This window comes from Chlamydotis macqueenii, chromosome 5, assembly GCF_036417535.1.
Source record: "Chlamydotis macqueenii isolate bChlMac1 chromosome 5, bChlMac1.mat, whole genome shotgun sequence".
Classification (NCBI taxonomy): domain Eukaryota; kingdom Metazoa; phylum Chordata; class Aves; order Otidiformes; family Otididae; genus Chlamydotis; species Chlamydotis macqueenii.
In genome coordinates, this window is record NC_141560.1 from 63,323,840 (window position 1) to 63,338,350 (window position 14,511).

Below are 14,511 nucleotides of genomic sequence, written 5' to 3' on the forward strand. Positions count from 1 at the left end.
TCACACACAAAAAAATCTCGGTATTTTCACTTCCTCCAGAAACAAAGTATTTTAAAGATACAGAAAGCATCCTCACAGCAGCATCTAATGAATTGAAGCTGCCTGTGAGCAATGCATATTTCAAGCTCTTCCTTTCAGCCTTCAAGAGATGAAAAGAAAATTCTTCAGAAAATCCTCAAGCTCTGTAACTTTCTAAAGCAATAATGATGGTCTCAAACCATTCTGAAGAAGCAATACTTTGTTCAGAGGAACACAGGACCAACCCACTAAGTCACAAAATTAAGCATCTTACCCATAGTAATTCTGGATTTAATCACTAATACATGTAAAGGACGAATAAACGTGTGTGTGAAACCCATGGCATCCAAGAAATTATATGTAGGGTAATTTTTTCTTTTTTTCTTACATTTTTTCAAGTATTAAAAAATTTTTTACTTTTTTTTTAAGTAAAATTAAAATTTGTCTTCTAAATTCTTTGTACTTGTATAGTTTGTCAGTCCAAGCACATATACAGGCTGGATGTAGAATGGATTGACAGCAGCCCTGAGGAGAAGGATGTGGGGGTACTGGTGGATGAGAAGCTCAACGTGAACAGGCAATGCGCCCTTGCGGCCCAGAAGGCCAACCGCATCCTGGGCTGCATCAAGAAAAGCGTGGCCAGCAGGTCGAGGGAGGTGATTCTCCGCCTCCACTCTGCCCTGGTGAGACCCCACCTGGAGTACTGTGTCCAGTTCTGGAGCCCCCAACATAAGGAGGACATGACCTGTTGGAGTGAATCCAGAGGAGGCCACAAAGATGATCAGAGAGCTGAGCACCTCTCCTATGAGGGCAGGCTGAGAGTCTCTCCTATGAGACAGCCTGGAGAAGAGGAGGCTCTGGGCAGACCTTAAAGCCTTCCAGTACCTCAAGGGGGCTTATAGGAAAGATGGGGAGAAACTCTTTAGCAGAGCCTGTTGCAATAGGACGAGGGGTAATGGTTTTCAACTAGAGGCAAGTAGATTAAGATCAGGCATCACGAAAAAAATTTTTGCAATGAGGGTGGTGGAACACAGGAACAGGTTGCCCAGAGAGGTGGTGGATGCCCCATCCCTGGAAACATTCAAGGCCAGGTTGGATGGGGCACTGAGCAACCTGATCTGGTTGGAGATGTCCCTCCTTCTTGCAGGGGGGGTGAACTAGATGACCTTTGAAGGTCCCTTCCAACCCAAACTGTTCCATGATTCTATGATTCTAGATTAGAGGTCATAATTTTGCTAAATATGCTTAAAGACAGAAGAGTGATATCTCTCTTGTATTTCATCGACAGTTTTCTTCAACACATAGGTTGTTTGTTTTTTTTTTTTAATTCTGCTTTTACTGACAACGCTTCAAAGCAATGCACAGGATTATATATCAGATCACAGCAATAGCAAATAACAACTTATGAGGAGGCTGTCCAGTATCAAGACATAGGCATTTTAACAAAAACTGGAGTTCAAAGTCCAATGGTGGAACTTTCGCCCTCTAAGCAAAAGATGTCTGGTTTAGCCAAAGAAGCTCCCTCCACAAAGAGCAGAGAAAACTAAAATCACGTTACCGTGGGATGAGTCACTCTCTCTCTCCTGCCTGTAGAAAGAGCCTACAGAATTTACATGATTAGCGGAGACTTAACACCTACATTTAGGTTTGAATTTGGCAATATAAATCCCACACTAAATATCAAAAACCACTCTCTTTCAGTAACCATCTTTAAAAATTACACATTTAGACAGTGTTCCAGTACCTTCTTTCTGAAATAGCTGCAAAACCAGGTTAACACAGAGGAAAGGTAACCTATCAAATACTGACTTTTGATGTCACTGTCTTTAAGGGAAAAGCGATACAGACTAAGCATCTTCCTCCCGCCTCTCACTGCCACCTCTTTTCAAGCAGGGTAGAGTCCCTCAAAGGCATGTCTATGAAAATAATTCTTCCTTTCATGCTACCTACAAAGTCTCCTAATATTTATTTTCACCATGCTACAATGGTATTTAAAGTATTTCTAAATTTAGGTGGGAAAAAAAAAAATTGTCTAAAAAGGCAATGGTACATTTCCTAGCCAGGGGTCAGAAATACTGATTTTTAATGAAAGAACTGTATAGAAAAAAAAAATGCTATTTGCATCAAAGAAAACCTCAATTAGATTTCTTCTAATAGTGCTGGACTTGAAGTGGTCCTCAATGCCTCTTCTGCATCTGAAAAACTGGCAGTGCTCCCACATGCTGAACCAAACACTTCCTTCTGGCTTCACAAGCTTTTCATCCCATATCTTGCTCTCAGCATGCATTTGTACCAAGTACAAAATTCTTCTTTCCCCCCCCAACTCCTCTGTTTTAAAGGAACAGTCTGTGAGATAGTGTTCCAGAGTGGTCGGTGACTCCAGATACTGTTTGAGCATAACAGGGTATACAGAAACACAGAGGTAGATTTGGGTTTTCTCTTGTGTGTTAGTGGATGTGCTTCAGAATATGGACAAAGGAGGAATTTTAAGGGATCACAAAGAACAGTTAAAAAAAAAACATGCTGTGACTTGCACTGAAAATTTTTTGGGGAAAAAAGTAAAATAGAAAAATGAAGCACTTATTTTTCTGCTTACATAGGAGATGAACAATTTTGAGTGAGTGGCAATACTTTGCTAATGGCTGGGCAGAGGGAATCCTGTAAAGGTGAAAAATCCTGTTAGAAGATCTACTACACCGCGTCGAGGAACAGTCTGCCCTGGGAGACAGCAGTCAGTCCTCTGTGCTGAGCTTCCACAGACACCAAAATGGTTATGAGAGGGAGCTCCAATAAAATTTCTATAATTTCTCCAATGGGTTGGGGCTTTAGTGTTTTCCTGCATGCCACACAAATGAAAAAAAAGATGTTCAGAGGCTGAATTAAACTAGTTTTACTGTAGAGGCCTGTCTGTTACAGATTTAGATGAGTCCTTAGGTTCTAGGCTAAGAGGCACTTCACCAAAATTCATACACTGTTGTAAATCTAATCAGAAAAAAAAAAACAATCCTGATTTTTTTTTTATCTGATTTCACAGAAAATTTGCCTAATTTTATTCTTCAGAATAAGTTTACCCTTTTAAAAAAGTGTTTTATCACTTCTGTTGTTCACAAAAAAAATACCCAACCAAACAACCACAAAAGCAACTTTAAAAAACCACGTATTCTGCATGGATTCTAAACTCTGTTTTGTTGAAAAATGAGGACTTGTGTAATAAAAAAGGCTATAACAATCACTGGCAGAGGTAATCAAATTGAGATTCAGGACAGACTGCACAGGTACGAGACTGCAGACCCCACACCACCCATTCAGGAAGAAATGCCAGTGAAGGAGTCTGTTGTGGCTAAAACACAATTTAAAAAGCAAACCACTGAATAATTTTTTAAATGTAATAAGTGCAATTTAGCAGAGAAACTTCAGCCTTTGGGCCCAGGTGATATGCAACACAATCCTCTGGAAGATAAAGTCCAGCTATCAGTAGACGCCTGCACCAGTGTCTTCTACAACCCACAAAAGTCTAAGGTACCACCTGTCAGAATGCAGGAAAGAAAAATTAAATCAGCATATGATAACTAAAATCTAAAGGAGAAACTTTGCAGTTAGCTTTAAGGCTACATTTCCTTGGTTGCAGTATTAAAATATTTTTACCACCTCCAAATAACAGATTTGTCTTGGGTGAAATTATTCAATGTTGCATTTTAATTACAGAAATTTCCATCTCCTTACATCTCAAAGGAATTAAAGAGGTAATATCTTTGTTTACTCATTGAATGATTTAACTAAGTTGATTATTAAGTTGCAATCCAGGAATAATGCAAACTTATTGATTTCAGCTGGATTTGGTTTTGCTTTGCTAGGTGTCCTGGTTTATACTTCATTTAGTAACTGTTATTGAAAGTGGTTGAACTTTGGTAAAATACTCTCACTTTACCTCGTTAAATGAAGGGAAGCTCTGAGGACTGGACCAGTCACTCAGCTTGCAAGTCTGTCCGTCAGCACCTGTTGTACGGTGCTAGGTCTCACCTTGAGACCCAGAGCTCTGTTACTCTCACTCCTCTTTCCAGAGCACTAAAGAGGTAGGAACTGGTCCAGCCTTGTAATCAAGAGGTTTGTTTTTTGTTTGTCTTTTCCCTGGCCATAGCTCTCTGCTCAACTCAGCTGTGTGAATTTCCAAAGCAGTAACGTGATCTGCCAAGGTACAATGCTGGCGACTGGGCTCAATGCTATAACTCCACCTTCCAGTCATAGCATACCAGCTAGATGACAAGGAGCCAGCTAAGTGTTGCTCATCCCATTTTTTGAGGCTCCAGAACAGCACTAAGAGCTGGCATTTTACTAGTTTTTCTCTCCCAGGAGAAGGCACAAGCCCCATATGAAGCAATCCTGCTATCACAGGTCACCCAATGCCTGTTTTGCAAACAGGCATTCCCTCACAAGAGCTACAGATAGTTTAGGTATTAATGTTAGCATGTAAAAGCCACAAAAGGTCTCAAAAGGGAAAAGAAAATGGAAAAGGAGAAAGATGCATGCACACACTGGAGAGATGCACAACTGTTTGATGGTAGGAGGTAGGACTAGCCAAAAAAAAAAAAAAAAAAAAGCTAAAAAAAAAAAAAAATCAAAGATCTATAACTTGGAGGAGACCTGAAGAAATGTAGACCTGAAGAGCGGTGCTGGTCCCTTGAAAGCATATGGCACAAATACTTAGGAACAGAGGCATCACTGAGATGGAGATCTGCATGCAGATTTTTGCTGATTTGCCTCAATCCATTTACCATCTCTGCTTTATAATGGTAGAGCATGTCTGTGCTAGAAATCTTATGCAGTGCTTGTATCACCTATGAAATGCCTTTGCATTCAGTTTCATAAAAGCTAAAGGTGCGCTCAAGTTACTGGAAAGTTTTTGAGATCTTGTAAAATGTTTAGTCTAGTCTAACTGGACTGCGAAGAGCCAGATCTGAGAGTCAGGGAATGAAGACCATTATATTTGTCTTGTATCTAAAGACCCAACAGTAAAGCCAATGTCCACGTGTGTTCCACCTAAGCAGGCAAAATGCTCCTGAATCCAGATTTCAAATTATAATAGCATTGTTAATGTTGACTTTTAATTGCCACTAAGCACTGAATTTTAAGGAAGGGCAAAAATAAATAATTCTTGGTTTGCAGAGGTAACATGCTGTCCTGTATTACAAACATCCCTAAGTTGCCGGAGGCTGCTCACTCACCCCTCAGCTCGCTGAGCACGGACACCTTCTCCACGTGTCAGCTAACCCATTCCCAAGCACTCCCCATCACAGCTGAGCAGACATATCCCAGGCAGGCAAACAGCTGCTAGGGTGCTGAGGGCAGTAATTCTTCCATGTTTTCCGACCCACAAGTCTCTTCCCACACGTCTTGACTGGATATTTTCAATTCCAATCCCATATCCCCATTTAAGAACAAACCAGTAAATGGTGTGGTTAAAGTACAGCTCACATTTGTGAAAGTCATAAGCAGTAAACTATGAATTAATAGCCCTTATCCACATTCCAGCAGACTATGCCTATCCTAATCTGTGCCAATCAGCTATCTTCAGGGAATGTTTTAACACTATCTTCAAAATGCCAGAAAGATAAGCAAATGCTTAGAATCCTAAACATGCAGATAATTTAGAAGAGTGATAAGTCTTAGAAAGAAAACAGTGAAGCATTCACCAAAACAGTATGGCTATTACATTTTTTAAGACATATCTGTCGCCATATAATATTTTTAATTTCATTTTAGAAAGACTCTCTGAAGTGTCAATGTAATTTGACTACCCATTAGCTGTCTCTTAAGCTTGTAATTGAATTCTCACCATAAAATGAGATTATATGCTGTATGAAGTTCACCCAACCAATTTCAAACTGCCAGAAATAACCTTTAGCATGATTTAAATAGCACCAGCCTGAACCTCTGCAGGCAGTGCCATTGGCTTTCAAGTATGTCCAGAATAGTTCAGAAGCAGCATCCCTTAATGTATTTTTTTATTGTCATGGAAGGAGGTCATAGTAATAGTTATTTTGAACTGAGGACATTTTTCTGCATTATCCTGTTATTCTACTAGAGTAAGGGACTCAATGTAAAATGCATTATTTTAAAAAAATATATTCTTTTCCACCAAAAAAAAGCCTTAAAATGAATAAACTTTCACACTGATATTGATAGATGGGCTATTTCTCATTTAAAAGCAATCATCTCTGATTTAGATTTGTACCTGACATATAAGAAGGAAAATATGTTGTTGAGTTTCACAATACCACATGTGGGAATTCAGGCATAGTTTCACACACCAAAGGTGTGCACAGTGCTACTGTGACCGCTACTTAGATACCTACAAAATTCCATTAACAATTTCCACCCATAGATTTAAGTTCTTAATTCATTTATTACTTCTCTGAGGTAAGGACATGTTAGTCACAATTTGAGGCTAGAAAATGAAGGATAAGGAGTGACTTACATAAGGTCAACCAAGAAACCTGTGGAATTAAACCATCTCTAGAGTCCCAAGTCAATAGCTATAACTGCAAGGTTGTCAGTAACATCTCACATTTCAGGTCACTCTGATTATTACGTTTGGTTCACTCTCTTGCGATGATGTTCTTCAGTGGTGGACCTCATGCAGGAGTGTAGAGTGTTTCATACCCCGCTGCCTACATAGTTCTACAAAACCAGATTGCTTCCTAATATGCATTTAGTGAATAGTAGGAGACATGCAAACAAGTTCTTGATCTGTTGAACAGCCTGGAGCTTAGTGCAGCCTTTTCTTTCAAGCACAGTTTTACAAGGCAACCTTGCTGCTAAAATAGATACTGAGTCTTCCTACAAAAGACAGGTATGGGTAAGCATATATGCATACATACACTCCACTACCCATACTTATTTACTCTAAGCACAGCTTTACATCTGGTTTTAAGCATGTAAACGGGGCTGCTACTTTAAGAAATGTGTCTCAAAGTAGAAATATCTGTTTGATATTACAGTATACTAAAGAGAAGTTTCACTTACTGGTCTTGGTAAACTGTACTGATACAATTCTGGTCTGTATGTGGGTACCCACTGGACCCCCCCTCTAGGTCGGCTCATGGTACCAGGAGCACTGGTCACAACCTCCGAGTAGGGCAAGTGCGGTGCTGAGCTGTATGCCTCCTGCCTGCTCTGTCCTCCGTGGCCTGCAGAGGCCAGGCTGAAAGCCTCTTCCAAGAGCATATGCATCTGCTGTCGAACCTCATCAATGGAGGGCTGAGAACTTAAAGTTGAGGTCTCCGAGTGGCCTTTGGCCTGACGGGACCTGGTGTAATTCCGAGGCTCGTTGACACGGTCAACATTTGTTTCTTCTATTAATTCAGGCTCAGTCTGTTGGATGGAATAAAAGCACGTATATGTAAAAAGCTTACAAGACAGTATTCATGCTGCTTCACACAAAAAACATTGTCAAACACAGATGTAACATAAACAAAATCAGGAATTGTGACAATATAGATGCATGACAAATATTGGAAAGGAGTGATATGATGTAGGCAAGTATAGCAGCCAGGGACTCAAAGACTCATTTATATCCTCCATTGTTTGCTGTGAATGCTACAGAGCGTCCCTACTAGTTGAGTAAATTGTCAATGATTCACTTAAAAACAATTAGATTTAATGTTTAAATTATTTTCTTAGTTGTTAGTATCAATGGGAGTAGAACTGTGCCAGGAGGAGTATGACTCCCTAAAGAGAACCATTACTATGCAGGACCCCTTACAAGGGACTGCTTGTTATAGCTGCATGGACTGAAATTCTTTTGTCCATTCTCACACGTTAAGATTTCAGAAGAATTAAAGTTTACGAGTTTTCCTGAACTTTCTAACCCAATGAGGACCACTACCAATGACACCACAAACTAGGTCCTGTCCCTTGCAGAAAATATCCTGACCCAGCTCAGTCATCTTACCTAGCCACCAAACAGCAGTTATTATAAAATTTATCCAAAACTAACGTGGCAACAGTGAATGAAGTATGTATTCTAATGAGCAGATAGTACTTGTGCAGCTTAACTTGAAGGAGTTACTCCTAAGGTAATTCCTTCTCTATAGATAACTATAAAGAGAAATCACTTCCCTGATTTTTTTTTTGCCTGTACCTCCAAGACAGAAAAAATCATCATATTGTAAGAAAACAGTGAAATACCTAACTTCATCTATCTTCTGTAGGATTAGTTTTACAGACTATAGTTTTTTTAAAAAATAGATGTTAAAAAGGCAATCTGAAAAAGTAACCAATTTCAAATTCTTTAAATATCAGTAAAATAAATTCAAGATGCTAGGATAAGTGGGATGAAGAATAGGATATACACCTTCTTCTATATATAGCATGTGGTTAGAATTGTGTTATTTAAAATAGCCACAAATGAAAGCATACAACAGGATGTTATTATTAAAAATTCCAGCACTACCCTGATAATTTACTTGAGTGCTCTGTAGCTCCTGCTGTGGCAAACCTTTTTTTCCATTAATAGCACAATAGGTTTCTATATACCCGACTAGATAAGCAACTGTGCCCTCAACCTTTTGCAAGCTATGTATGGTCATACATATTATAGGACAACCATAGTACGCATTTCTTTATCTGCAGAGTCAAAGAACAAGCTGCCTTTCTTCTGCTATCAGCCATTCAGAGAAGAGTTACACGGTTAGCCTAAAAACTGACCATAAGTTTAAATAAAAGGTCTTAATTTGTTTTATCTCTCAGCTGTTATAAATAAAGCATTATTTTGTATTTAATGACAATAGAGCAATTAAAAAAGTAAAATGAAGACAATAAATAATCATTTCAATATTAGAATTTAATCGTAATTTATACATTTATATTTTTATGATATATTATCCAAATTCAAAACGACAAACCCAACTTTAGGCTTCCTAAGAGATACACACATCAGATTGCATGAGGAACAACGTAACAGCACAAACTTATCTTCAACTGAAAAACTTTGTAGGAAATCTTCAACTAAATAGTTTCAGTTCATTTTCTTCCTGCATTTTGATTCCGCTGTTATTTTTGTTGTTACAGGGTAGGGTAAATAAAAATCAGGTGCATTTTAGAAGCTTAACTATAAAATGCAATGGTATCTTGTATGCATAAGTGCAACCAAAGAGCCTCTGAAATCACACTGTCCCAACTGGATGATTAAGAACCATGGCTCTATTATTTCCTCATGACTGTAAAAATGTCAATGAATGGAATCCCACAAGAAACCAATTAGTACCCAATGCTGAAATGAATCAGGTTCTCTACTACAACCCTCTTGGTGAAGCCATTAGACCTCTATGAAATGTTTAAAATATATCATATAAATAAAGAAAGCATATTAGCACTCAACAATAAGTCAGCTTTGATTTAGCAATATAAAAATTGGCATGAATATTTTGGAGGAGACTGGTAGCTATTACTTTTCCTCAAGTTTTAAAATTTATTTCAATTCATCCTGTCACTTTCTGATGTATGTCATTTGCTTTCCTATCAACTGAAACACATAAGTATCATAAGTAGATGTCATTATATGTTAATGTTACCATTATAAAAAAAAAAGATACTGTTCATACATCATTACTGTAAAATACAAGGAACTGTAATTACATTAATTACATTACATTAAGAAGAAAAAAAGTCCTGTCCTGAGAGACAGACTTTACAAACTTCTGGCATAACTCTGCTGCTGCAATTATATCAATAAAATTATTCATGTGAAGTTTAATCCATAAGCTTTTTTAAAAGTTGCATTAATTTAAATATATCAATAAAATTATACCATTATTTTCTATATTGATCTCTTCAATATCTATAAGGTCATTTTCTTCCTTTTACACCAAAAACAGCCTAAGTATTTTCTGCCCTAGTATAAAGCTCATTAGCGGTCTAGATGTTCTAGACTCTTTCACTGTAGCATTTACTGTACTCACCATTGTCTGTGAATGTGTTGGAAACAATAAATATGTTAATAAAGTCTCCTTAATCTACTTGCTAGGTGATGATACTAAACCCTGTTGGGATTATTTAAAATTGAAAGATAGGTACTGTTTAATACTAATCCATTTATAAAAGATGCTCTAAAGACAAATAATACACTCAGAACATCAAACAGTAGAATGTATGCTCCAAAAGAATACGCAAAGCTATGTATTCTATACAGACAAGTATGTAACTCATATCCTGAACAGTTTCTATCTCTGAGAAAAAGAACCATGACTCAGAGCAATATCACAAAAAATATCATTATTGGGAATGAAATATTTTTAGAAAACCATAATGGAAATACTAGAAAGGGGAACCACAGAAACCCAATAGTATGAAATGGCAGATTTCTGAGCTCTTACTTCCTTCTCCTATTGAAAGGACAAGGCAAAAATCAGGCAGATCATAAACTCTCAGGGTTTGGTTGTGCCTATCAGTCTAGCAGTCCTTAAGGAGTTTTCTTCAAGACTCTGGGGAATCTTAGTCTCTTTTCTTAAAAAAAAAAAACAAAAACAAAAACAAACAAACAAGCAACAAAAAAAAAAACAACCAAAAACCAAAAGTGCAAAGCATTTATCATGGTTGGAAAGATAAAGCTCAACAAATAACCTAGGCATACTGATAACAGCTAAAAAAAAAAAAAAAGAAAGCAACTTGTTAATCTGTAAAAAAATCTCATGACTTGAAGATAATATGGGCTATTTTCTTCATTAATTTAATCATTTGGAACCGCTTATGAAAGACAAATTTTGCCATTCTTCAGTGGGACTTGTTGCTAAATAATCTAGGAGGAAGAGGTCAGTAGGAGTCTGAGAAAGCTGGAACCTTTAGAACAACAGATCAGACGTCAAAAAAGTGCTACAAGATGTAACTAGATAAAAAAGAAAGGGCATAAGATTCAGGATGAGAACTAGCCCTTTTTCAGAGACCTTTTTCACACATTTTCAGAGGTCATATTTACAGAGGTGTTCAGTTGCACCACTGGTGAGATCCATATGAATTCCATGCATATATATCAATATATTCCCCGCCTGTAGGTATCCTGGGAGACCCAGCCTGTCAGACGCTTGGCACAGTTCTGAGGAACCTCAAACAGGAGCGAGGGAAACCAGCCCACACTGCAAGCGGAGGCTTGGGAACTAAATTTCAATATCCTGTCCCATTTTAGCCTGGCATCTTTCTGCTTTCACATGGGAAATACATTCAGAGTTAGAAGAGGTGCACTGCGGTGAATTTGCAACGCATCAGGCAAAAGGAATTTTATGTAACTTATCAGTAAAAAAGATTGTGCCACAGACAGCTTGTCCAACTGAAATCTTAAAAGAAAGGCAAAACCAAACTTGTATGCGATATGCACAGATGTCTGAGTTTAAAATTACTTTTAGGACATTTTAGAATCTGTGTAAGCTCATTAATCTACTTTCAAGGCTTTTAACAAATTTTCTTTAAAATATATTTTATATATCATATATACAATATATTACAATATATTTTTAAATCTTCTGCTAAATAGTTATGGCATATTAATTTTGAACTAATAGCAGGAGGCCATGCATGCTGCTGGAATATTTTCAACATTCATTTTAGGAAAATATTACCTACAAAAAAACTAGCTTTTTATTAGCATCTTAAAAAAATTCCTGGCTTTCTTGAAACATATGATTTTCAACATACTGAGGGAAGATTGGCTTGACAATGTTTTTATCTAAGAAAGCTCCAAAAAATAAAGGAAATGTAAGGAGGGGCAGAATCTTCTCTTTGCAAAACGTAAGATCTATTTCAATAGGTTATACCTTTCTTTTTCCAGGCTACAGTGATGTATTCTAATCCCTCAGAAAGCAGTGAACCAGTCATTCTACTTACATGGCACAACATGACTCATGCAACCTGATGGGAGGCGTCCAAATGCTGGAAATCATTTAAGAAATCTGACACCTACCACATGCACCAAAGAATTCTGTAAGACTTAAACTCCCCTGAACGCATCCCCTGACCTTGGTACATTCCCTCACCTTGCTAAAAACGCATCCCTGGCAGCTGAGTTGACGATTAAGCCCCACACAAAATGCTTGTCATCTACAGTTTAGAGGATGAACAACCACCAGATGAACTTCTTTATTTTCCAGAATGGTTTAGACCTTTTCTAGGGACTGATCCCAGGAATGGCTGAGCTACAGCATTTTGTACATGCGATGAAGGATTGAAAAATTCTACATGACCTCAGTGTGGGGGCTATTTTTGTCCTAATTCTGGATGCACACAGTGTCAACTTGCGCCCAGTGTATGTTCAGTCTGCACAAGACAACTCATTTGCTTTGTGTTGGCCGCATGAGTTCCTTGGATCATAAACCAGCATCTCCTCTGGCTGGTTTTGACATTTACCTATTCAAAACTCTCCCAATTCTGATGTAGTAAGAGAATAATATCTATTCCTAGGGGATTCCCACAAAACACTGGCATCTGGACTTAAGCGAAATTCCCAGAAGTTGGTTGTTCACTCTTCTGAATCAAGAGAGCAGCATCAGGGGTACAAAACAGAGGATTTTAACAACAATGAAAAAAGCTCACTATCAAGTAAGTGGCCACATACTTAGAACTATCTAAATTCAAAATTCAATACTTTGGCAAATAATGAGTTTCATGGCAAATGTTTTGTTTGCATTTCAGACTGTAAAATGATGTACAGCTGTAAAGTATGTGAAGAGTTGGTTCTCTGCGTATCCTGAGCTTTTTTCAGGTTGCTGAGTGCACACAGCGTACTGTAACATTAAATACCCAAGGGCACTCTGGCTTGTAGCTTATCAGTAGTCTCCTGGGTTTAGGAGTAAGTTAAGACTTTGCTGAGCAAATTTCACTGCATGTATCTCAAACTTACATCATATCCACTGTTGCGGATTCCACGCCTAGGTCTTTCTCGAGTCACAAGAAGATCCATCTCAGTTTCTCCTGGGCTAGGACTGTTCAAAGACTGCCTGCTTCTGTATACAGAGTTCTTCATCGGTTGCCTAGAAAACATGAAACAAGAAAAGAGTAAAACAAAAAAAAAAAAAAAAAAAAAAAAGGACAGGCAGAAGTTTTCAATACTTATCTTTATTCTAAAATTATGAGGTTCCTAAAAATGCCACTTTATTATAGAATATTCTTTCTATGTATATGGAAGTGCTAGAAATCAGTAACATTATTAAAAGATCATTAATTTTGTTTACTGTTAAAGAATATACAGCTATGTAAAAGACATGGATATCATATGTGGGAGCTTATAAGATGAAATATAGAATCATGGAATAGTTTGGGTTGGAAGGGACCTTTAAAGGCCATCTAGCTCACCCCCCCTGCAAGGAGCAGGGACATCTCCATCCAGATCAGGTTGCTCAGTGCCCCGTTCAACCTGGCCTTGAATGTTTCCAGGGATGGGGCATCCACCACCTCTCTGGGCAACCTGTTTCAGTGTTCCACCACCCTCATTGTAAAAAAACATTTTTTCCCTATATCAAGTCTGAATCTACCTCCCTCTATTTTAAAACCATTACCATATATCCCAAGAAGATATCAGAACCCTTTTAAACTCAGCTGATATGGTTCAAATTCATGAAAAATAAATAGGTGCTATTATAAAAAAAAACTAATAGAATCTCCCACACACTTGGATGGGGAGCAGAGGTTTGGTTGCTGATCCTGAGCAATGAGAGAGAAATGGAATAATGCTCCACTCAAACAAACACCCAGCAAAGCAAATGGGAAGAGGGAGAGGAGTGGGAGGGAACTGCTTGCAAGACACTGGTTTTAGATAGCCAGTTTGGTAACTGGCCACAACTTTATCAGAGAGCTGTACTCCCTGGGATTAAACCGCTTCCAGCACAGCTCCGAGCAGCACTGGGGCAAGGGCATCCCTAGGCATCGAGCTTTCACCACTGTGTGCTCAGAAGCAAGGGGAGGCAAATGTAATAGAAAGACAGCATATATCTCAGTATCCAAAATATCCTGTAATCTTTTCAACGCAACCATTTCTTCCCTTGTTACTGGTTACAGAAAAACAAATAGAGCATTCCTCTGTAAGATACAGAACATATCTGTACATAAACTCTTCAAGAGTGGTTGCCAAATTGTGATACAGGAACTTCATGCTTCATCAAGTTGCATCTTTTAAGAAGGCTACATCTAAACCAGAAAAGTTTAGATATTGTTCTCATAGTCTATCTGGCCATTGGACATTTTCTTGCATATCCCAGAGGAGTGCTTCTCCCATTGTAAATCAATAGCAGATCAAATAACAGCATGCCAGTTTCATTTATTAACACAGTAATTACACTGTTGTTAGAGCCTGATATAAAGTTATCCTTGCCTAGGCATGCTATTTTTCTGCTTTGTTCAACTATTCCATTCAAAATATTAAAAGTAGATCAGGTCATCTGACATGTCTGCTGCATGTTGCTTACTTTGCACAGGGGATCTGAAGATCTCCATAGTGAAGCAAGAGAAGTT

General features: G+C 38.0%; 1 protein-coding gene across 2 annotated transcripts in view; it reads right to left on the reverse strand.

The window, feature by feature from the left end:
- KIAA1549L (KIAA1549 like) overlaps positions 1 to 14,511 on the reverse strand; it is a 77,425-nt gene that overhangs the window by 12,934 nt on the left and 49,980 nt on the right. For both annotated transcript variants that reach the window (XM_086749813.1, XM_086749812.1), the window contains exons 15-16: positions 12,905 to 13,034; positions 7,042 to 7,389 (exon numbers count right to left, since the gene is read on the reverse strand). In XM_086749813.1, coding sequence (XP_086605939.1) covers positions 7,042 to 7,389; positions 12,905 to 13,034 — 478 coding nt within the window. The remainder of the gene's footprint in view (positions 1 to 7,041; positions 7,390 to 12,904; positions 13,035 to 14,511) is intronic.